This window comes from Dunckerocampus dactyliophorus, chromosome 1 (assembly GCF_027744805.1).
Source record: "Dunckerocampus dactyliophorus isolate RoL2022-P2 chromosome 1, RoL_Ddac_1.1, whole genome shotgun sequence".
NCBI classification, from domain to species: Eukaryota; Metazoa; Chordata; class Actinopteri; order Syngnathiformes; family Syngnathidae; genus Dunckerocampus; species Dunckerocampus dactyliophorus.
Genome location: NC_072819.1, coordinates 26,247,068 through 26,271,502, shown reverse-complemented (window position 1 = coordinate 26,271,502; position 24,435 = coordinate 26,247,068). Strand labels below are relative to the sequence as shown.

General features: G+C 40.2%; 2 protein-coding genes across 3 annotated transcripts in view; both read left to right on the top strand.

The window, feature by feature from the left end:
• The window catches only part of LOC129190005 (kazrin-like), a 209,756-nt gene extending 190,727 nt beyond the window's left edge, over window positions 1–19,029 (top strand). The window contains exons 8-11 of one of the 2 annotated variants that reach the window (XM_054792293.1): window positions 969–1,052; window positions 2,873–3,062; window positions 9,411–9,547; window positions 14,493–18,881. In XM_054792293.1, coding sequence (XP_054648268.1) covers window positions 969–1,052; window positions 2,873–3,062; window positions 9,411–9,547; window positions 14,493–14,663 — 582 coding nt within the window. In that variant the 3' untranslated portion in view covers window positions 14,664–18,881. Of the gene's footprint in view, window positions 1–968; window positions 1,053–2,872; window positions 3,063–9,410; window positions 9,548–14,492 lie in introns of both variants that reach the window. The other variant, XM_054792302.1, reaches the window with a different exon arrangement.
• LOC129178927 (kazrin-A-like) lies at window positions 18,731–22,867 on the top strand. Its single transcript, XM_054771629.1, has 8 exons — window positions 18,731–18,743; window positions 18,881–19,191; window positions 19,300–19,418; window positions 20,791–21,022; window positions 21,127–21,228; window positions 21,317–21,483; window positions 21,558–21,699; window positions 21,937–22,867. The coding sequence occupies exons 1-8, from the start codon at window positions 18,731–18,733 to the stop codon at window positions 22,093–22,095; spliced, it is 1,245 nt and encodes a 414-aa protein (XP_054627604.1). The 3' UTR covers window positions 22,096–22,867.
• The last annotated feature ends 1,568 nt before the right edge of the window (window positions 22,868–24,435 follow it).

The window sequence follows — 24,435 nt, the reverse complement described above, 5'->3', positions numbered from 1 at the left end:
GTACAATTTTAGCATTTTAATGGCCATACATGTATAAAGAATAAATTACCCCCTGTAATATTAATGGATGCTTTGATAGTTGTTTGCAGGTGTGCCTTGACTTCTTCTGAATTGTCATATAGCCATGGTAAAACGTAAAACCAATAAAACACACCACTGATAACAAGTGTTGATTACTGTGATGCTAGCTGTAGCTGCTAATGTTAGCAGTCCACCACAACCTGACAATTTTTCCTGTGCTAACTTGCCCTTGTAATGGTAATGGTTTAATTTTATCTTGAAAATGCATACAGGTTATGTTGGAACACATCACATGTTACAATTCACAGTTCCACATGTCCAAAAGGAGTAGGAAGAAGCAAAGCTTAATACTACCCCCTTTCCGTTTCACATGAGTGAGTACAGAAAATGTAATACTTCAAGTAGTCCAAAGAAAGGAGAAATAAGTAGTACGTGCAAGAGTGATTGGACATAGCATTGAATGTACACAGTGGTTTAGGGCCCTTATTCCTAGTACTCTGTAAACATCAACTGCTTGTACTGTTTCTTGAAATGGCTCATTTACTGTAAGTATGTTGTTTTTAGTTTTTTGCTCAATCCGTTCCATAATTTGATTCCACATACTGAAATGCTGAAGGGTTTTAGTGTTCGCGCCTAATGTCATATTTCTCCTCTCTTGTCTAAAAGAACTGTATAGTGCTTTTGGGTAGCATATTATTGTTTGCTTTATGCATCATTTTAGTTTGTTTGAAGTTTTACCAGGTTTACTTGTGGCACCGCTAGTCAATTCTTGGCTCAATGTTGCATCATTTCCAGGTGAATTGTTGGATTTTTGCACTTTTATTGGGAACCACAACAAAATGTTTTGGAAAGTCTTCACTTTTTTGAGTAAACTGCATGCAATTAAATCACATAAAGCCTTTCAATATGCAGTGTGGGCCTCCCTAATGTCTCCACCCCTCCTTCAGATAAGTAACTGTGTCAATCAAAGAATGGAGTACCGGGTGTTTGAGCGCCTCGGGGACAGGGACTTCTCTACTAGGGTCATGGCGGTAAGATGAAGCCCACCTAGCTTTGACTTAACTTCTCTAACCCCTTTCTGATCCTTGGAAAGCTTCCCTTAATCGTGTTGTCTTCTAAAGCCCCTCCTTAGCTGCATGTGTTTGCCTAATCCCAGGTTTACCCTAATTGAACCCAGTCAGTGATCCCAAAGGTTGCCAGTGTGATTAACGGGAACGTGCTACCAAAAGAGAGCATCAATATTCAAACTGCTAATGAAGGGTTGTGATTCTATTTTGTTTTGCATGTCACACCTTGTGATTGATGATTGTTTGACCGTTGTAATGAAGTGGTGATTGCCAGCCAGCTGGTTGACTGTGTTGGTGATGATTTGCACCCTCCTGCTTTGCATAAGATCATTCATGCACAAACCAACACTTGAGGCTTGGTTTAAAACACCATCCTGTACTGGTCTCCAGCCAATCATAGGGCACATAGACAAACAGTCATTCCCACTCACATTCACACCTATGGACAAATTAGAGTCTGCAATTTACCTAATGTGCATGTTTTTGGAATGTGAGAGGAAGCCGGAGTACTCAGAGAAAACGTGCAAATGCCACACAGACATGTTGAAACGAAGATTCGAACCATGTATTTCCTGACCGTCAGGTCATCATGCTTATCACTAGGCCACTGTGGGGCTCATTATAGACCTTTTAAAAGCTTTTTAGTGTATAACCACATAAATGAGAACACCCAATTCTAGGTCTTATTAAAACTGAGTGGTTGAGCAGTAGCGTTCTTTACACAGACCACAAAAAGTACCATAATCTCTTTTTATCTGGCTTGTTCATTCAAATTTTTAATCAAAATTGATGTTCTAATGGCAATGTTATACATGATCATTTGTGATTGAACTGAAATACATTAAAAGACATTAAACAATGTAGCTTGAATAGCTTTATTTTGTCTTTTTATTGAATAGATGTTTATTGTATTATTTCCAGATTCAGTTTTAGGTATATTAAAATAATAAAATATTTACATGGTATTTTTGATTAGAACTCAAGTTGATTGAGAGAGCTGAGCAAAAAAAGTAGAAAAAAATATTAATCTGTTTTTATATCAGGTTTTGGGAGTAGACTTTTTTGTCCTTGGTCCTTTTGTCTTGAGACCTCAAAGGGTAGTAAATTAAAGAGATCCCAGAGGGTTAAAGGTGGTTTTAGCTTGACACTTGCAGTCTTCCTCAGAAGTGTCACCTGAGCACTGTGATGTTCTACTTATCAGCTGTTCTTCCTAGACGTGGCCAATCTGATAGACCTGATAGATCTACCAGATCAGCCACCCAGTGGCAAGGTGACAGTCAAAAGCTGTCAAGGTAAAATGCCATCTAATATACATAAAATTTGTCTGAAAAATAAGAAACTAGACATGTAGATCAACATCGTTGCTCCTGAAAAATCAACCATTTAGATAACCAGCAGAAACAGTAAGTCAGACATGTGCACACTTAGGAAATGGCCATATTGATTGAGCTGAATATAAGACAGCACTAAATGTACTGAACTGCTTTTTTATTACCTGTTTTGGGGAAAGAAATTAAGCCAAAATCCAAGAAAAAAGACAAAATGAATCATATTTTCAACATCAGTGATCGGCATATAAAACAACCTGTCTTTTTGAGACTGTTTTGTTGCGAAAAAGTACCACCTTACATTTAGATGAAGAGCCAAATTCTTTTTGGATAAAGACCCCATCAAATGTCAGTGGATCATCGTACATGTATACCTGTTCACTCTTCTGGATACATACAGTAACTCAACATGAACATGCACTCTGAGTAATGTATCTCTTTTTTACTTCTCTCAAGGCCAAACAGTCGTTAGCCACCCTGACCAAGGATGTGCCCAAACGTCACTCGCTGGCAATGCCCACCGAGACAGTTGTCAACGGCAACAACCAGGAGTGGGTGATGCAGGCAGACCTCCCCCTCACCGCTGCAATCAGACAGAGTCAGCAGACTCTCTACGTTCACACAGGACATCCCACCGACAGACAAGGTAGGAAGGCGGGATAGCTCATTGAGCGGTGGCATGCGCCCCTCCAATTCACATCATCTGCTCTTGTAAGCGTGCTGTTAGCCATCATCCATGTGCTTTGTTAAGCTGACCGACCTTACCTTCCACTTGTCTTGGCATCACCAAAACCTTTACGATGTGTATATTGATGGATACCGATTAACACCACAGGAAAATAAGCAAAACCACTAGGGCTGTCTCAGACTAAGGATTTTTATAGCCAAATCTGATTTGTTCGATTTTCGACTTTGTCGACTAATTGTTGAATGTTTTTCTTTTTTTTTTCTTTTTTTAGAGCACAGCTAACGGGGTTCCCTACAAATGAACAGATCTTTTTGCGACTTTTCCGCCTCAAAGAAAAAAGCTGAAACACTCAGATAAACAAATAAACATGGTAGGTGTGCAACAACAGTACTTATATTTATTTAGCCGCACAGAGATCAAGATGAACAAAACCGTAACACGGTCATATCACACATTAGAAAAGTGCACATAAAATAGGACCAACATGGCTTCAAAAAGAACAGCTTGCCAAAACTCTCAGTTAGCAGACTCATTTCTTGGATTAGAATCCAGAGTCAGGATATAAAATTAAGTTGCAATAGCAGCTTTACCTGTTTAGATAAATGATAAGCCATGCCATGTCGGTTGTTGTCACATAATATGCAAGAAGCTGCTGACACAAGTTACGCTTTACATTCTTGGGGTTAACATTAACCTTCCAAAATACTTCCACATTGTTTATTATTTTTTTAATAGCCTTTATGAGCCAATGAGTCCTTCAATGCTGAAGATCATCATAGCGCTCACCTCAGCTCCTTTGGACTGTGCCACTGAAGTGGGTCACTTTATTAATGCTTCTTCTGTTAAACACACACAGCATTTTAAATTCTTTATTAACACAAATTAGGATGATTTCGTATCAAAATTGGCTATGTATAACAAAAACGCAGACATTCTATGTAAAAATGAATTGCTCAGCAGCAGCTGTGGGCACCCCATATGGACAGGATGGTACGATTTTGATCACGTGACATTTTCATACGATTCGATGGCCAGATTGATAGTCAAATCAGACTCCTTCAAATCAAACCGTTGAATAGTCAACTATTCTAAGAGACCTCTAGAAACCACAATTGTTTGATTCAGTGTTGTCTGTGGCTTTAATGCAGACATGGTATGATATGGTATGTTATTGTATGGTTCACAGTATGTGTTTTCTTACAAGCTCCATTAAGGAACAATACATGGACTTATTTGCACAATTCAAAAGTAGGAAGAAGCAGACCTTATTTAATCCTATCCCTTCTCCATGTCGATTAGTGATAGTTCATTCACACCAATATTTAGTTTGCTAACATTTTGTCATTTTAATTTTGTTCACCTTGTTTGCTTGCTGCGGGAAAAGAGGGAAGGTGTTTATGTAGTGTGAAGGCAAAGGAAGACATGAAATGTTAAAATAAGGATAATGTAAGATTAAACTTTAATAAAATAGACGTTAGTTCAAATAGGCGTTAAAAAACCAAATACAAATTGTGGGGACATTAAATAATTATAAGTAAAGCAAGACATTGAGAATAGATTTATAAATACTGGAGTAAAAATTTTGAGTGAATTGCACAATTCTTGAGTGATTTTTGAATATCGGCTAAGTAATAACTAATTGGTCAAGCTCAATCTCTGTATATTCAAATATATTGCTTAATATTACTGAAGTTGGCATACATTCAAGATTCAAAGTGTTTATTGTCATGTGCACAGTAAAGAAACACGTTTCCCTGTACAATGAAATTCTTACTTTGCTGTCCACTCAGAGTACCAGCATTAAAATTATATAGTATAAGAATAATAAAAAAATGTGTAAAAATAGATAAGGCAAAAGTAAAATGAATCAAGATAAATATTAAGGCATAAAAATAGCATATACATTGTTATTATTGTAGAGTTATTGTTGATTCTTAATGACTTCAAGCCTCATCAAGTCTTTGTAAGTTGTGTGTTTTCTTGTCATCAAGACGATGTCATCTGCAATATTTGTCCAGTTCCTTGATGTCTTTGACAACAATTACTTGGCCTCCCACCGTTCCCTCCATTTAACTTGATGTAGATTTTGCAGTTGGCGCTGTAACAGTTTCCCCTGCTTCCTTAAATTGCGTGTTTCCTTGGTGATGTTGGCATAGCATTTTGTCAGATGCTCATTTAGGTAGACGTTTGTTCCTTTAAGCTTCCTTCTCTTTCCCAGCATTGCCACCTTGTTTTTTGGTTGGTGAGCTTTATGACGATGACGCTGCCGTACATTGGAATGCATGTATGTATGGACGTGTTGCTCTGTTGAAGCAACATCATCTTGTTCTCCTATGTGATCAGCTGCCCTGGCATAAGACCTGTGTGTAATGAGTAGTCCAGTCACAATCACATTGTTCATGTGCTCAGACCAGGGGTCTCAAACTCAATTTCACTGGGGGCCACTGGAGGTAGAGTCTGGGTGAGACTGGACCACATCGAGGATTGGGGATGGGGTACCTCACAATGCGATACATGGCTCACAATAACGATAATAGGGTGACACAAAAAAAAGAAATCCATAGTTTGTATTTTGCTGCATTCAGCTGGGATAGGCTCCAGCTTACCTGTTGCACGAATGAGGACAAACAGTATAGAAAATGAATGAAATTTTTACAGCATATTTTAACCAGAATACAAGCAGCAATGCCGCAAAATGAATGAGTGCAACACAAGTGTAAACAGGATTTTTGTTTAGGTGTCTGACAAAGAATGACACTGTTTTAAACTCATTCAAAAAACTCAACATCTCATGTCTCTCATGTCGAGCAACTCTGAAATAGAAGCATAACAAAAATAACTATTTAGTGTTGTATGGCAGTAGTAACATATTCGCTGGAAAGAGAGAAGATTAAGCAACACGACAATTTTGACAATAAAGGACATAAGCTAAACACACGTCTCTTGATTGACTAGCACAACATATAGCATTTGAATACCAAATATTTCTTTACTGGGCAGTTTTCTCCATGAGCGTGGTGACGAACAAGGTTGCTCTTTATGTCTGTCATGCCGCCTGTGTGTCCTATGTTTGTCGGACACTTCATCCATACTGCAAAGTCAGCGTTGTCTCGTCCATGCTATAAACGCTAAAGTGAGTCCATACCTTTGATTTTGACTATGCTAGCTGATCTTTCCATTTAACTTCACCGGCAGAGTCTGCTATTAAGCCCGGTTTATTTGTTATTTCTTCTTCTTCTTTCATTTCATCTTCTGTGGTTTCTGCCCATTTTCTGCCATTCTGGTGAGGAGCTCCTCCTAGATGACATGTAAAATGGTGACTCGTCTCGCTGAGAAGGGACTGGACTAGAAGTTTATAGCGGCTATATTTTAATAATAATTTTAAAAATGATACAAAGCGAGGTTGTATTGATAATCCATAGCATCCCCCGTCTCAATGTGATAAACACCACTGTTAGTTAAGTGTTGCTGTTTACTTGCTCCTGTAAGTAATGAATTTGCCCGGATGTCACGGGCAGCAATTACACTACTCTTTGAGGTCAAGTCACGGGCCACAAAATAGGATTCAGCCTGCTACAAATGGCCCATGGGCTGCGAGTTTGGGACCCCTGGCTAAGACTTCCAATCCTTTTCATCATTTTGATTCTTTAAAGCATCTGCTTTGTCTTCCAGCCCAACCACGTTTTCTTCCAGCCCATCCAGTTGTTTGCAAAGCGATGCGTTATAATTCTTCACTTCCTTAATGTGTTTTGTTAAGCACTTAATGTCATCCAACGTGCCTCCAATGTCGTTCAGACTGTTTCCCATGTTGTTCAACATCATTACTTTTTGGAGAGTACCTGCTTCCTGGCTCTCTTCACCATCCTCTACCTCTGCATTCGCTGTGGCAGAAGTCATTTTTCTGCTCATTTTGTTGGTGGTCAATAGCCTTAAAGTTTGGACTTTGGCTACAATTAGCTTGTCTAGTGATTGTTGGGAGTCCTAACTCGTTTTTTTGACAAGTTATTTGCTCCCGTCAGATGGTAATCAAGTCATTGGTGTCAGCAAACAGATCTGTGATTGTGGTCGAGATCTGTGGTTGGGGAAAATGCCGAAATAGTCAGAAGCCTTTGAATCAGTGCAGAGCTCTTTTCAGGATGTGACGCTACATTTAGACACATGCACAGCTGAAATGCCATAACAAGATTTATTTTTATACTTACTCTATGTTAGTGATTCCCAAACTTTTCACAGTCGTGTACCACTTCAGACATCTGACTGGAAGACATTTACCCCCTACTCCTGCACACTTAAAAAACATAAACCACACAATGAAACATCTTTGATATATTATTAAATATATTATGACATTATATTAAAACGCCATGTCTTATTTTTCAACTGCACACATAGGCTACTAATTTAAAACAGAGGGTTTTGGGGGAGCTGAGGGTACTGTCTCTGGCCAGACTGGGCGTCCTGGCGGGCCGGGTAGGGCCTGTGGTGTGTCAAACGGCCCGTAGCTTGCCCAAGCCTGTTGGCGAGTGGTCTGTCGGTCATGTGTCCTGAGTCCTCCCCGCTCGGTTTGGGCGGTGTTGGGGGGTGGGCATGTGGGGCCCTCGTCCTCCCTGTTCCGCTGCACCAGTTCACATACATATAGGACTTTGGGTGTGGTCTCTGGTCGGTCGTGGCGGGGGAGTGGAGTTGCCTTGCGGAGGCTCCTTAGCCCCTGGCGTGCCTCTGACTGTGTCGACCCTCAATTTTAATCGCACAATAGACACTTAGGGTTTGGGGGGGCTGGGCAGGTGAGGGGCCCACCATACTTCAGCTGTCCCCCAATTTTAATTGCATCGTTAGCTGTCATCCACATACATCCCATCATATCCATGCACACACATACACCCCTCAGGGACACAGAGACCAGCCCTTCAGAGCTGCATGTTTTTGGAATGTGGGAGGAAATCGGAGTGCCCAGGTCTTCCAAATCTCCTCACTGATGGCCAACATGCTAACCACTAGACCACCGTGCACCCCATGAATGATTATTATTATTAATTATATATTACATTATATTAAATGGTGACAATCTGTCGTGAGATGTAGTGAACTGTGATCTTTTTGCTGTTTTTCTATGCTTTGTGCGCAAGAACATGGTATGTAATAATTAGAATTATGAAAACAAAGGCACATAACGTACAGAAATCAATAAGGAAATGAAGTCAAATACGAAGCTTATTACTGAGTCAAATGGACATATGAGCACACATAGCATAAGATTATGCACCAAGCAAAAATGCACAGCAGCACAGAGCTAGCATTATTAAAGCTCACCTCTCTGCATTTACGCACTGCATTAACATTTGCGAGCAAGTACGAGGTGAAAGGAAGAATAGAAAATATCCATCTGTCTGTACAGCGTTGGAGAAAGTCATACACATAAGTCTCAATCTGCGTCACACATGGTTTGTCCAAGGACCGTTGAACAAAGCGACCGCAACACCCGAAGAAGACACATTATTCGTGAAAGCATAAATTTACTTCCACGTGCAAAACTGGGGGCTTTCTAGTATAGTCAGTGCATCCATTCAACAAACAATGACAGGCTCACACAGCTCAGAAAACACACTAGTTAATAACAGCACCATAACCAGCTCTCATTTAGCACACAATAATAATGATCTGGAAAAAACGTAATGATTAAACACTTTAAATGCACAACGTCATCATCAAACCTACTTATCTTTTCATCTAACGCACACACAACAATGAACAACTTCACTGCCGTCACCCTTTTTTTGCACTGTACTTAGCTACTACCTGTGCTGTGGCTGTTCACATGAGGCATTCGATAACATTACGTAAATCTCAGTGTTTGGCGCTAATGTAGTCAAGCCGCTTTAAATTTTTATTCACATACCCCCTATGGCAATCTGTGTACCCCTATGCTCTATATGATTGTACTATTATTTTGTGCAGCTGGTCAGGGAGTTTGCAGCTTAGCATTGAAGTCACTGAACTAAGATTTCACCCTAATACTTGCTTAAAACACATAACAAACAGAAAATAATCAAAGAAAAGGTGTAAATAACAGTTGCTAAATGTGTACATATCTGTCTCACTGGTCTATGCACACTCACTGTTGCCTGGCAACTGCAGATGATTGCAGGTAATTTCAGGCTTTTGATTTGGTATTATATGTCGTTATGTCTGTAAAGGATGTCAATTCTGACTCATATATTCACTGGAGAAAAAACGCATTTTCCCAATTTGTTCCATTCAGTGTGGAAGCCCACCTGTAAAAATGAAGCTTTTTTCCCCTCCGTTTAGTGGCTGCTGTGCGGTTGAGCCCGTGCCACTCGCGTCAGCCCTCCATCATGTCCGAAGCCTCAGCAGCTGAGGGAGACAGGTCGTCCACACCTAGTGACGTCAACTCTCCACGTCATCGGACTCACTCGCTCTGCAATGTAAGACACTGCCCCCATTTCCTCTTTGGTCGCACTGAAATGTCTGCCATTGTTTATGTGTGCTGGTTGTCATCATTTGGCCTGATGCCGTCTTTGTGCTCATTCTAAGGCTGCCTCTTGTGTGCTTTTAACCATTTCCACCAAGCAGTATTCTACAGTGCAACTTAATTCCAAAATATACAACTGTATTGATTTGAATATGAGACGACCCTGAATATAAGACAACTCCTCGTTTTCAAGACCGTTTTCAGTGTCAGCGAAATCATATTTATTTCATGATTGTTTGATAACTCTGCTTCACTCTGATCACCATTATCTTAAAACTAGCAACGTAACTCCTCCTCTGTTGTTTGCAAGCTGGCTAACAACCTTTGAGACCCTTTTTTCTAGTGGGCTTCTGTGTCCCAGCTGCATCTCTCCAGGTGTGTGTGAGTGACAGGAAGAAAAATTCAGACTTGCTTGGGGAGAAGTCGTTTGGCGCCACCTTTTGGTTTGTATGTATAAATCTCTGGACCCAAAATGCCGTGAAAGAGCATTTTTTTCAGACTTTTTTTTTCTTAGGAAGATCAGCTTATATCATCTACACCAGGGGTGTCAAACTCGTGCCATGGAGGGTAGAGACACTGCAGGTTTTCTTCCCAGCCAGTCACTAAAGCAGGTGATTTTAATGATCAACACCTTCAATTTGAGGGAAGGAGCTCATCAATTAAATCACCTGCTGAAGAAACTGGTTGGAGAGAAAACCTGCAGCGTCTCGGCCCTCCAGGGCACGAGTTTGACACATGTGATCTACACGGTCGTACAATATGAGCACAATATGAGAAACTGTAAATTAAAATTCCTATTGCTGCATTGCTTTGAGTTAGTCTCACTAAAACAGCATTCTAAAGTATGGCATTTAACCTTAATATCGTAAAGGCCTTTAACAAGACAACAATGCTAAAACAACCAATCCATATGATGCTAATTTGAATAGGCAAACTTCCAATGAACTTGTGTACTTCTACTAAAGCAGACATTAACTACATGTTTTTTATAGCATTAGATATTTAAATACTATACATACTTATATATTTAAATAATTATCATATTGATTTACTTGCAATAGATGGATTTTGGCACAATGTTGCTATTGCTGGGGGCGACATGGCTCAGGTGGTAGAGTGGTCGTCTCCTGAAGGTTTCTGGTTCGATCCTCCATCCTCCTGTCGAAGTATCCTTGGGCAAGATACTGAAGTTGCAGTTGCTCCTGATGGTGTGTCATAGGTTGGTAAATGTGATAACAGCGTCAAAGCGTTTTGAGTATCTTGAAGGTAGAAGCACTATACAAGATATTCTTAATTATGTTTGTTGAACATCTGGGCAAATAATAATAATTGGGCAGATTCATCCTAGCCACATCATTGTAACATTCATATGTGACTAGAAATGACAAAAATAATTCAACATAACAACGTTGACTTGCCCTGCTGCTGTGCCTTAGCTCTGGACACTTCTGTATTATAATCCACAGTCTCTGCTTGGCGGCAGTGCCCCTTTTTCTTGCTGTCCTAAATCTCCTCTGGATGAAAATAATCTCCTTACCATGGTCAACATCTACATTGGTGTGAAAAAGTGTTTGCCCCCTTCCTGATTTCTTATTTGTGTGTTTGTCCCACTTAAATGGCTCAGATCATCAAACAAATTTAAATATTAGCCAATGACAACACAACTGAACACAAAATGGCGTTATTAAATGAAACATTTTATTATCCAAACCTACATGGCCCTGTGTGAAAAAGTGATTGCAGCCTAAACCTAATAACTGGTTGGTGCTAACCTAAGCCGCAGCAACTGTAATCAAGCGTTTGTGATAACTTGCAATGAGTCTCTTACAACACTGTGGAGGAATTTTGGCCCACTCATCTTTGCAGAATTGTTGTAATTCAGCCACATTGGGGGGTTTTTGAGCATGAACCACCTTTTTAAGGTCATGCCACAGCATCTCAATAGGATTCAGTTCAGGACTTTGACTAGGCCACTCCAAAGTCTTCATTTTGTTTTTCTTCAGCCATTCAGAGGTGGACTTGCTGGTGGTGTGTTTTGGATCATTGTCCTGCTGCAGAACCCAAGTTTGTTTCATCTTGAGGTCACAAACAGATGGCTGGCACAGATAGCAAAATTCATGGTTCCATTTGTCCTGAAGGAGCAAAAAGATCCCCAGACCATCACACTACCACCACCATATTTTACTGTTGGTATGATGTTCTTTTTCTAAAATGCGGCGTTACTTTTATGCCAGATGTAATGGGACACACACCTTCCAAAAAGTTCAACTTTTGTCTCGTCAGACCACAGAGTGTTTTCTTGGGGGTCATCAAGATGTATTTTATAAAAAATAAATCAGGAAGGGGGCAAACACTTTTTCACACCCCTGTACATGATCCCCAAGCTAAGTTAATATAAACTACAATTTACTACTTAAAAATGGTGTACCAGAGTGACTCTAAAGCCTAGGTCACAACCGTTCGTACGGACTCCTACGGCAGCTGGTTTACGAGCAAGAAACGCACGAAGGACGCGCGTGTGATGTGCTCATTTTTGTACGGCTAACTTGTTTTTCGTACGTTTTTCTGGTGTCAGGTTTGGGCAAAATGTAAATTTTTCCATAACATCGCACTTGCATACTCCGTATGTGTGTTGTGCACCACATGCGCACCCCACATACCTAATTAGTGTAGCAAACGCACATTTACTGTAGATACTGTATTTTTGATATGCGTGTTAAGCAAGTCAGCCGTGTGTTGCCCGTATGGCGAGAGTTAGGGCTGGGCAATTAATTGAAAAATGACCGAAACCAACATTTAGAGCTGTGTCGGTTATTTTGGTTCACTCACTTCCCCCATGTTTGCTTTGTTTGCATTGAATTTTAATTAATTTTATTCTGTATAAGCATATATATTTATTTTTCTTGCAAGAAATAACATTTTTTTACTCTCATTTTTTAGGAAATTCAAATGTGAATTTTTTTAACAAAAGATTTTCATTCTGGTTGTGTGTTTTCAGTTCGATTGTTCCAATAAATAACCCAAAATTGTTCATGTGTATATTCGTTTCACTTGTTTCAAAATTATACAAATATTAACAGAAGAAATAGCTGAGAGTGGGATAATCGAACATTAACCAAAATCGAAGTTGGACGTTCAATTAATTGTGATTATGATTTTTACCAAAATCGCCCAGCCCTGGCGAGAGTGCATCAATTGCACGAAAACTCGGATATATAAAGCTGCTGGGTTGCCTATGACTTTGTTTGATATGGTTTACTGTATCTACTGTATATTTGTATTTGTCAATGTATATTTGTTTTTTTCCCCTCTCTTTACTATCTCTCTATTGTAATATACTGTATATTTATATTTGATTACTGTTGCAGTGCATATTGTTATTTACGTGACGGATATTTATATTTATTTACGGATATGACGGATGCGCCTGTGGCGAATCTGCGCATGTGTTGTGTAAGGTCACGGTTGGTGAATAAAGACGATCTACATGCCTGTGAAGTCTTTTAATAAGCGTCATTAGGGGAAAAAACCCTGATATATTTCACATATTAAGTATGGTTGTTGACCATTTATGTTCATAAATTGAAAAAATATATATACTGTATATATATATATATATATATATATATATATATATCAGGGGTCACCAACGTTTTTCCGTGTGAGAGCTACTTTTACAAAATGAAAATGGCCAAGAGCTACTCATTTTTGGAACATTTATTTTCAGAGCTTATTTTAAACCCAAACAAAGCCAATATGCTTGTTTTACCAGAACATTAACAAAATGCTGGTGTCCACAACTCACATTTTGTATTTCAGAATGCACTACTTTCTATTGTTCTTTCATTATTAACTGAAAACCTGAATGAAAAGCAGGCTTGCGGGCACCTCATGTGGTCATGGGGGGCTACCTGTTGCCCACGGGTACCACGTTGGTGACCCCTGATATATACAGTCAAACCTGTCTTAGCGGCCACCATTATAGAACGGCCACCTGCCTATAGCAGCCACTGAAAAATCCCCCGCAGGAAATTTGCGTGTTATAGACCCTGTGTATAGCGGTCACCTGTCTAACACGGCCAGCGGCCACCCATTTTGTATCCCTTGGTCAATATCTGACCGCATATAGCGGCCAAAATGCCGACTCAAGCAGAAGCTTCATGCACGAAAAAGTTTTGTTTTTTAAGCAATGAAGCCGTCGTGTGTAGACTTTAATTACCGAGTTGTAGCTCAGTCACAATCATTCACAAGATCCACACAAACTGTCAGTTGTTCCACATAAAAAAGCCGTCTTCTTTGAAGTTTGTTGCAGACAGTGACACCGTTTATTTCCTGGTGTGAGACAATGTGCACTGGTAAATACTGTAATGCCCCTTGTTGTGGGGAACCATGTGCAGAACCATCATGTCATCATCATGTTTCTGGTATGGATCTTTTGTTGTTGGTATGCACAACATACAGCTCGTGCGTAGTTCTTGCAGCCTTCATACAAAGCCCACATGGAACGCAAAGTCTGTACTTTTGTTGCAAGGTTGCCGTTGGTCTTACAACTTAGGTGCGTTGGCTGTACAAATAATCCGACAGCCGTACATCCGAGCAGCCTCAGATTTTGTTGCTCACGTTAGACTTACAGTTTGTACATTGGGGGCGCGGTGATCTTACTCTTTAATGGTCACCACAACTACATTCTCCACAAGCCAAAAAAAAATGCAGCGATTTGGTGAACACCACAAATCACAGCCAAAAAATCGTAAGTCCGGTTGTGACCTCGGCTTACGTGTACTGCTTGGTGGAACTGCTTTGTCTTTCTTTGTCAAAAGGCTCATCACTTCATGCGTCTTTGTATTTACCTGCTCTTTTTTTGTAAACCCTGTTTCTCCCTTTCCTCTGTGCTTCAGTCTCTAGAAGATCTGGAGATGGCGAAGTGTAAGAAGAAGAAAGAAAAGATGGGCCTTGGCTCTTTGTCACGTGTCTTTTCTCGGGGAAAGCAGCGCAAGTCCCTGGACCCCGGTTTGTTTGACGGTACTGCAACACCTGATTATTACATAGAAGAGGACGCCGACTGGTAAAAAGCCTCTGTGGAAGTGATCAGACGGCGTTGCTGAGCATGTATGAAGGTGTACAAGTGTGTGTGTGTGTGTGTGTGTGTGTGTCAAGCTGCCAGACAGGGTGGAGAATCCAAACAAGCAAATTGCACCTGTATGTATGTATGTACAATACTGTAAATAGAGTATGACAACATGGCGAACAACGGTTTTGTTGTTGGACCTTTCCGATGTTCTACATTTTGACTTTCACTCAACTGGAAACTTGAAGGACTGCTGTACGTGTAAATAACTGCAGTTGATGTGCACTTTGTGTGTGTAAATGTGTCCTTGTCCTGAATGCCTTTTCTTATTTTTGATATGTAACCCCTCCTTTAACCCCCCTGTTTACTGTCCTGCTTGGTTCATTCCTCTCCTCCCACACTGCCATGATGAGAAGAGTTTTCCTGTGGGCTGACTTGCAGAAACCCCTCAAATCCATCCCAAAAGCATAGCCAGGAAAACTGATTTTAGAGTCTCTTTTAGCGGAATGACCTTTCCATGCAGAGCAGTTTGTTCCCTAGCAACGTGAGGCCCAACAGGAATTGTGGGAAATGTGATTTCTATCTGTTTAGATAGAAGCCTTTTATACATGACATATCGTGCCATGCATGCATATACTGTACATCATAGCTCCTCTCCCAGAATGCATGCTATTTAACAGAGACATCTCTCTACACTGTTTGTTTAAGAAAAGAGAGGTCAGTTACTCATATCATACTCTGTTCACTTCACATGGAGAAACCCTATTTACACATTCTCATTCATTGTAATTAAACATAAGCAATTGAGAGATCTTTATGTCAACAATTGGAAAAATATTCTTATTAATATTATAGATATACAGTATATATAAATATGTAATAATATATACAGTAATTGTAAATGTCATTTATATATAAATATTATTTTGAATTTTTAAATTAGCTTTTAATTTTAAAACTAACATGATAAAATCACTAATGGCGTATATTAAAATACTGTATTTCCTCATCTGGTGGCTATGAGCATTAAACTACTCAATTGCAGTAGTCTATAATACGGATTGAGGCATTTATTTTTGCAAAAGAATATCAGTTAATATTGTTTATGTGTTCCACAAATAAGACATTTAAATACGACATTTAATATATATTTTTCTTTTTTTATATATATATTATTTTTGCCCTCCATGAGGCCAACACTGTACAGCAGTGGTCCCCAACGTTATTTCACCCACGGACCGGCTTGTGTTCCCACAAATTTCCCGTGGACTGGGGGGGCACGGGTTTTGTACATTATAGCGATCTAATTTATCTTATTTATTATGTATTGTGTAAAACTAAGACATGAATAACTTCACATTAAAAGCACAAAATGAATGCCGACCCACCATCCACCAGTTCAAGCCTGGAGTTTTTCCAGAGAGATTATCACATCGCTCGCTGTTTGACGTGTGTGGTAAAAGGCAGTGTGCTAGCATGAATTAACTTGAGACAAATGTGCACATTAGCACTCAATAAGTCATCAAAACGTACCTTTATGCATTCCCACATAGTATCAGCATTTGAGACCAAATATGAGGTGAAAGAAAAATGGAAAAAATAAAAATACAGTAGTAGTCTAATCTGTGCGGCGAGATAAAGTTAGCACACGCACAATGGACATGCGTCAAGTGAGACGGATGTAACATAGAGAATCCAGCCACTTTTCATAATAAAACATAAAAAAAATAAATATGGAAATGATTTTTTCTTTCTGTGCGGCCTGGTACCAAATGACCCACAACCCGGTACCGGGACGTGACCCCGGGGGTTGGGGATCACTGCTGTACAGCAACAGCACATTCTCTTTCATCTCGATTTTAAATGCCAGCTTTACAGATGCCACGTAAGGGTCGCGTGACTTGTGATGATGACGACATCTAGTGCCACACATATTCAAGGTTATTACATCCATCAAATTTTTGAACTGAGGCGTCCATTTTTACAAGTGGACGACACGCTCAACGATGAATCGAGGCACAGTGTTTATTCAAGTGGGGCCATTCTTCGAGGGAATACAGTATATGTGACATAAACATTAATTTAACGAATTGAAATCTGAAAGAAAAGTGACAAAACTCAAATTGAATGACGCTAATTAAACAAAGACACATGCAAACCTTTTAATCGTAACCTTGTGATCTCACACAAAGATAAAGCAATTAACGTTGTGCCAAAGGTTAATAGCATTTCTTCAAAGAGAGACATTATTTCCACCCTTTCATTGGATTGAGCCGGTGCCTGCACAACCTCACCCCCAGGAAATCTTTTTTCTCCTGATATTAATCTACCACTATGTATTTGTCACGTTCCCCTGCAATACTACAGATGTCACAGATTATGCTGTGTGTGCGTGTGGGAACATTTACCCCAACCCAGAAAATTATGAGAACACAACACAAAAGTAATTATGCATTTATTTGTATGTGTAACCACTCGGTTACAGTTTATTTCATGAAGCATTTATTGTTTTGTTCTCTTGCCAACTTTTATAATTAGCCTCTCTTGACAGTTGTTTGAGCCAGTCTTCTTTGTTTATTTTTATTTTTAACTTTTTGTAAATGGGATAACATAATAGAATTTAAAATAATAACATTATTATCATTGAAGAAATTTATTTAAAAATAGCGGTGTGCTGAGATGTGTACAAGGCATGGTTAAGAAATAAAAAGAAACAGAAAACACATAGGAACTAAATGGGAAAAATAAGACTATTTTAAAATAAAAAGAAGTCATGTTGAATTTTAATGTGGCTCTCCTCTCTTTCCCTGTCTTAATATGTGTGAGTGTGTGTGTTCATTTGTGGCTCTAATCCTGATTCATGCTGGGGGTGCTGCCATTTTAACATATGTGCCAGTGTCCCTCAGCCTTGTGAGTCCATCTGTGAAAGGAAGTTTTCCTCTTTCCTCTCTTTCCAAACATCATTGCACTTCTTCTGGCTTGCATTCAAATCAAGACACGAGGAGAGAGGGAAAGGAAACTGTGGAAAAATCAACACATGATGTCAATAATAGTGTGTGCCTGGTGCTTTGACCCCTGACCTCTTAACACCTGCCCCTTGTTGTCTGACCTCCAATGGACTGTCAACCCAGTGATGTGACCCAAGAAGACAATCAAACTGGGTGTTCCAGAAAGGTACACTGGTTCCATGTTTGAATGTGACCTCTAACTCTTAAAACAAATGTCAGTGCTTCTTCAAGTTCAATCGTCTTCTCCTTAAAAACATCACAGTGGATTAAAGCGCTCTAAATGTAGCTTAGCATCCAGAATGGTGTTGTATACATTTTTAGTACATGCATCTGTTAATCGTGCACACGTGATCATAAGCCGCGGCCACCAAATTTAGAGAGAAAAAAGCCACAGGTATCTATAAACCACAGGTGCCCAAGTTGTAACACACAGAAACACAAAGTATAAACCTTGCAATCCTACCTACACTCAGTGTTCCCAGAGTCACTCGTTAGCGCCAATGATGACAAGTGACACGCTTTTTTTTTTTAGTTCAACAGCTGTCACGAGGCTGTCATCAGAAGCTGTAGTAATTAGTTCTTCACAACACAAGTCTTACAGCACCCACGCGGTGAACTGTCGGGGGTGGGAAGCAGAGAGGACGTTCAACATTAGTGCAGACCTGCCAACGTGTATGAATGCAATTTGACTCTTAAATACGCTTGTATGCTTCACTGCACTCCATTTTTTGCTTTTCACTGGTTTCACTTTTGAGTTCAGTCTCTACATTACAGGTAAATAAATAGATAAAATAAATAGATATCAGTATTTCAAATCGGGAGGGGGGGGGAAACATTTCTGTCCCCCAGTGGTTGCATGACAGGAAATTGAGAACCACTGCCTTAACTGAACCATTGGAAGGTCAGTGACATTAGTTACTAAAGATCATGTTTAATTAGTGCGCTACTTAATAGCTTGGGTGAATGTACATCATGAAAAATGATGGATGATCTTCCCGTATGTTCAAGTTATTACTTCTTGTGAACTTTTAAAACACTTGTCATTTGAAGTAGATGAATCATGATGATGCTCAGTAGTCATTCATTTATTTCATCTTGGAGCAGTAATGGCTCCACACTGCCATCTGCAGGAGAAGCCGTTGAAATGTCACAAAATGCAAAAAAAAAAAACCCAAAAGTTTAGTGTTTTTACCTTACTTTTTTTTTTAAGAAATCTGTTGTCGCTGCTACTCACACTGCCAACAACATCACCCACCCACATGTCCTCCTCTCCCTCGCCCCTTACTTCCTCCTCATTCACGCACTCACCCAGACTCAGACAGCGTCTCCAGCCCCACACGCCTCAGCCTCAGCTTGCCGGACGGCCCTGAGGAGCAGCTGGACCGCCTGCAGCAGGTGGAGCTGGCCAGGAGCACACCCATGTCCCACTGGAGGGCAGGTACCGTGCAGGCCTGGCTGGAGGTTGTCATGGCCATGCCCATGTACATACGCACCTGCTCAGAGAATGTCAAGAGTGGAAAGGTAAGATCTAAGGCAACTGCAGTAAACTACCAAATGAATAAAAACTACACTCTTTAATTCTATTATGACATATGCACTGATTCATCTGCTTGTGTTGACATTTTGTAGGTTTTATTGGGGCTAACAGATGAAGACCTGGAGCTTGGTTTAGGTGTCACCAGTTTGATGCATCGTCGTAAACTGCGTCTGGCCATTGAAGATTACAGAGAGGCTGAGGATGGCAGAGGGTGAGCAAAGGATGAGTAACTTTCCACTGTACTGAATGGGATCTCATTTTCAATCTCCATTTAATTTAGAGCCATTGTAATAATGAGCCCTGTGCCCCCATCAAGTTGTGCTACTGGTGCCCTAGGAGAGATTTTAAATGGCGCTCCCCTCCTTTTTTCCCCCTCGCTGTCAACTGGGGAGGACGTACATGGCAGGAGCTCTGTTGACGATGCTGGAAATTTGAACTATTTGGTGCTTTCCTGACTACACTTCACGAACACAAGATTAGAATTGCTTTTTGACTGCCTCAACTTTAACTCGGATAGGCGAGAGGTACGAATTCCTTGAAATAAACTAGTTACAAGTGTTGATAGCTACTAGCAAGTCAAGTTAACTGACTAACTGCTGAAGTTCAAAGTCAATTGATACTGGCCCTGGAGTTACGGATTCAAAATCAGAAATAGGGTCAGTCTGGCTGTCGGATAAGAAGGAGGACGACGCCTCGAATGAAAAAACAGTTCCAGAATTCGAAGATATTCTCAAGTGCAAAGATTTGATGTTATGACAAGCCTTGAGGAAGGAGATGAATGAGATACAAGAGCATACTCCATTACAGTGCGAGAAATTAGGTGTCTGCAATCACAAACAGAAAGATTCTTCAAAAATAAGGCTAGATTTTGCGTGTCTGCAATCACAGATTCATTTTCAGAACAAAAACCTCTTCCAAATGATCGCGGAGGTCCATCATGATGTCATAAGCCTTATGGAATACAATAGAGCACTGAGCGAGGAACCAAAGAACTAAGAGAAGAAATGAAGGAGTGGAATGAAAACGTGACCTTGTGCTCTTAAGGAGGTTCAAAACCCTATCGAAGAAAACAGAGCATTATGCAATGATATCAAGGTTCTGCAGGACGATATTAATGAATTATTGGAAGACAATGCTGCCTTGCACACTGCTCTTTCATTCAGTGGAACACTGGAGCTTCAGGTGGTGCGGGGTCGTCAAATGGTGGCTGCTTATGTGCAGATGTTGCGGCGGGCATCCCTCATGACTGAGGGCCCTCAATATAAACATCTTCTTGTCCCTTCACATACAAACAAAATGTAAAAATATCTTTGCCCATTTTCAAATTATATCTACCTAATCCAACTTCCCAACTCACATACTATTAATAATTGTCCATACACATATATATTGCATATATCTGTCCATAAAGTAATAATTTAAATCTGGAATGTGAAAATCTCTGTGCACTCGCATAATATACGCATCTATCTGTCCATTCAGATACACACAATATGCACACGATTGTCGTTCCATTCATCCATGCATTGTCCTTACAGGAAACAAGTCACCTTGCTGACACACGTCACACTTCCACTGTGCAGGTTGTCCAAGGCTGCAGACATGGACCATCACTGGGTGGCCAAGGCCTGGCTCAGCGACATGGGCTTGCCTCAGTACTCTCAAGCATTTCACACTCACTTGGTGGACGGACGCATGCTCAACTCACTGACCCGCCATGACCTTGAATGCCACTTGAACATCTCCAAAAAGTCCCACCAGCTCAGCTTGCTGCTGGGCATTGAGCTGCTGCAATCGCTCAGTTTTGACAAGGACGTAAGTGAGAAAGCACACGACACAGCAGGCAGGGTGTGTCGAGTGGAAAGTAAAAAATAGAACCTTTCACTTGAGTGAAAAGTGCTTGTTGAAATTCTCGCCAGGCACTGCAGGCCCGCCGGATACAGTGTGAACACCAGAATGTGGATCCTTTGGTTTGGACTTCTCATCGCGTTGTCAAATGGATTAAAGAAATTGACCTCAAGGTGAGGTAAAAGTGTGTATAATATAATTTTCCATAAAAATAAGTATTATTAAGTAACCCTCCATTGCATTCCTCATGTGTCGATGTAGGAGTTTGCAGAAGGTCTGGTTAATAGCGGTGTTCATGGAGCCGTCATGGTACTGGATCCCACTTTCACCAGCGACACCTTGGCAACAACAATGGGAATTCCCAACAGCAAACACATGGTTCGCAGACACCTTGAAGAAGAGGTGACAAATCTAATTGACTCGGCCAGGTAAAAGCATGCATCCAGTAGATAGAAAGATAGACAGGTAGACAATCCAATGATGTCTCACTGTCTCCCTGCAGGGTAGATGCAAATCAGGACTTTGAGCGTTTAGTTTTGGGAACGCCACCGACTCCTCTTCGCCAAAACTCCCCGAGCAGGTCACCTGGGTCTGCCAGTCGACACACTGATGATGAAGGCTCACTGAGGAGGAGGGCTGTCAAGGTGGGAACACTGTTACTATAATACACTCAAACCTCAGTTTTCGAGCGCCCTAGGTTTTGTATGATTTTTTATCAAAAGTTTGCCTCGGTTCTCACACACCATCTCGATTGTTTTAGTTTTTGTACATTTCAGTTTTTGTCTCACCTTTTAGAATTAATTGATAATGGAAACCGAGGTACCACTGTATAAGGTTTGTGTATTTGTATTGCAGTAACAATGCATGGTTGTCTATTCTAGCCTCCAACAGGGTTCAGCCCAAGAGCGCGCAATGGGCGAGACTTGAGTTGCCACAGCAGCTATGGCTCCCTACCTCGTGATGCCAGAGAGCAAACACCACCAAGAACACAAGGGAGCCCTATCAGGTCTTATGCCAACATCGGGGTCACCAATGTCTGATGCCATGATAAGTCCTTGTGCACCTAAACATGATGTGAATACATTTCTAAAGAAAAAACAAGAAAAAAAAGCCTTTTAAGGACAGATTGCACTTACTTTTGTTTTGTTTGTTCAGGTGTTTCTGTTTATCAGACTCATTATGTGAACTTTTAGGGGTTGTTTTCCCCAAATAACAAAGAAAAAAAAGAATTTAATCTTATTAATTATTTTTGTATTTATTGTGACCTACGACTAATGAGATTTGTATGATAGATTTGTATCAAACAGGACAAAGCACATGTTATACTAGTGTCAAATGTTCTTTTCTTTACGGCGCTGCTGTTTGTGATGCCTTGTCAATGTAAAAACACTTTACAAAAAATTTGTTGAGTATGTTGTACGTTTGATTGTGAATTTTACAAACAGTTGTGTTTTACATGGAAAATATTTCAACAATTATGTAATCTAAAAATGTACACTCCACTGCAGTGTATCTGCGCTGGGAATGAGACGCATGAAAAAGTGAAAAATTAAAAATGAGATGTTATATACACAAGTGTCCTGTTCCATCTAGCCGGAAACGGAGGAGAGACTCAGGTGGTAAACATGACACTAAACAAGAATGATGCAGCCTCCTACGTGAATATCTCGCAGGGACATTATCATAAAAGTGACAGCAACAGGATATGAAAGGCAAAACTGACATGTACATGTTTGTATTATCCTGTCTCTTCTTTTACATGTGATAGGACGGCATTCAATTCAAAGCATGAAAAGGAGAAGTGTGATGATAACCATAGAACAGGAAATGGAACTTATAACATAAGAAAGTGGCCATCTTGTACTTAATGCTCACTACAAAATGGATTTAGGTGAAAATACATCAAGAATAGAATTGAATATGCTTCACAAAGTCAGCTGTTAATGTAAGAAGACTCACCTGCTGGACACACTCGGAAATCCTCTCATAGCATGTTTGTCTCCATCATCAACTCAAGGGTGAGCCCATAATATGTCGTTAGTCATTTTTACGACACAAACACATAAGACGTTCTACATTAGCATGTTAAAATGTTACTTAAAACATCACATGTGCATTCGTATTTTGTATGACAACAAATTGACACTGGAACAGATTCTTTCTATTTCACTTGTTTCTGATGGGGAAAAACAGTTTCAAATCAGAAACAAATCACAGTAGTTTATAAGTTAGATGGATTTGACCGATACTGTAATGGAATTTTTCATCACATAAAATAATGATTCTCTTATTAATCAGTCCAAAAATGGTTTGTTAACTAATGAAATAATATAATAAAACATTTTCATTTCTCCGTTTCTGCCAAATATGCGCAAATAATCCAAGCATTCAACTAATGCAGAAGTAGGTCCACCAAAAGTGACTACATTTGTTTTAATGTAGAACTACACTTGCAGAGTATTTTGATGAGTCACATAAATGGCAAAAATCATAGTTATTGGTTAACTCAGTTCTCAGTTTACATTTTGCAACTTCCTCCTCCTTACTCATAATGACTGGAGCTTTGGGACTTTCTAATGATGACATAACACAAAATGAGATGACTGATGTCTGACTGGCTAGAAAGATTAGGATAATAAAGTTCCACAGTTTACAATTTTTCACATATATTTTGAACATACATATTTAGAATTTACCCGCGGCCCTAGTGAGAGCAAGCGGTACCGAAAATGGATGGATTTTTTAATTTTTCAGTTAAATAATATCCATCCATCCATTTTCTACCGCTTATCCGAGTCCGGGTCTTGGGGCCAGCAGTCTCAGTAGGGAAGTCCAGACTTCCCAGCCTTCAGCCACCTCTTCCAGTTCCACCCGGAGGAGACCAAGGAGTTCCCAAGCAATCTGTGAGACATAATCCTTCCAGCGTGTCCTAGGTCTGCCCTGGGGCCTTCTCCCGGCTGGGCATGCCCGGAATACCTCACCAGTGAGGCGTCCGAGGGGCATCCGGACTAGATGCCCGAGCCACCTCAACTGGCTCCTCTCAATTTTGACGGAGCAGCGGCTCTACTTTGAGCCTCTCCCGGATGCCTGAGCTCCTCACCCTATCTCTTAGGGTGAGTACAGCCACCCTATGGAAGAAACTCATTTCCGCCACTTGTATCCGCAATCTCGTTCTTTTGGTCACATCCCAAAGCTCATGACCATAGGTGAGGGTGGGAATATACACTGTGTGCACAATTACTAGGCAATTTGCATTATTGATTATTAGTTTTATTATTTAACAATAACAGTGCACTTGTTCAATCCAAAATGTTAATAACCCTCAAATTTTAAGGAAGTGAAAGTGAGGTTTTGGCTTTTGTTGAGAATATCTGTGTGCA

Excerpts from the sequence above, each read along its gene's own strand:
- LOC129178927 (XM_054771629.1), top strand. Across the intron at positions 21,023-21,126 it reads CGCTCAGTTTTGACAAGGAC|GCACTGCAGGCCCGCCGGAT; the intron begins GTAAGTGAGAAA and ends AATTCTCGCCAG. Across the intron at positions 21,484-21,557 it reads AATCTAATTGACTCGGCCAG|GGTAGATGCAAATCAGGACT; the intron begins GTAAAAGCATGC and ends GTCTCCCTGCAG.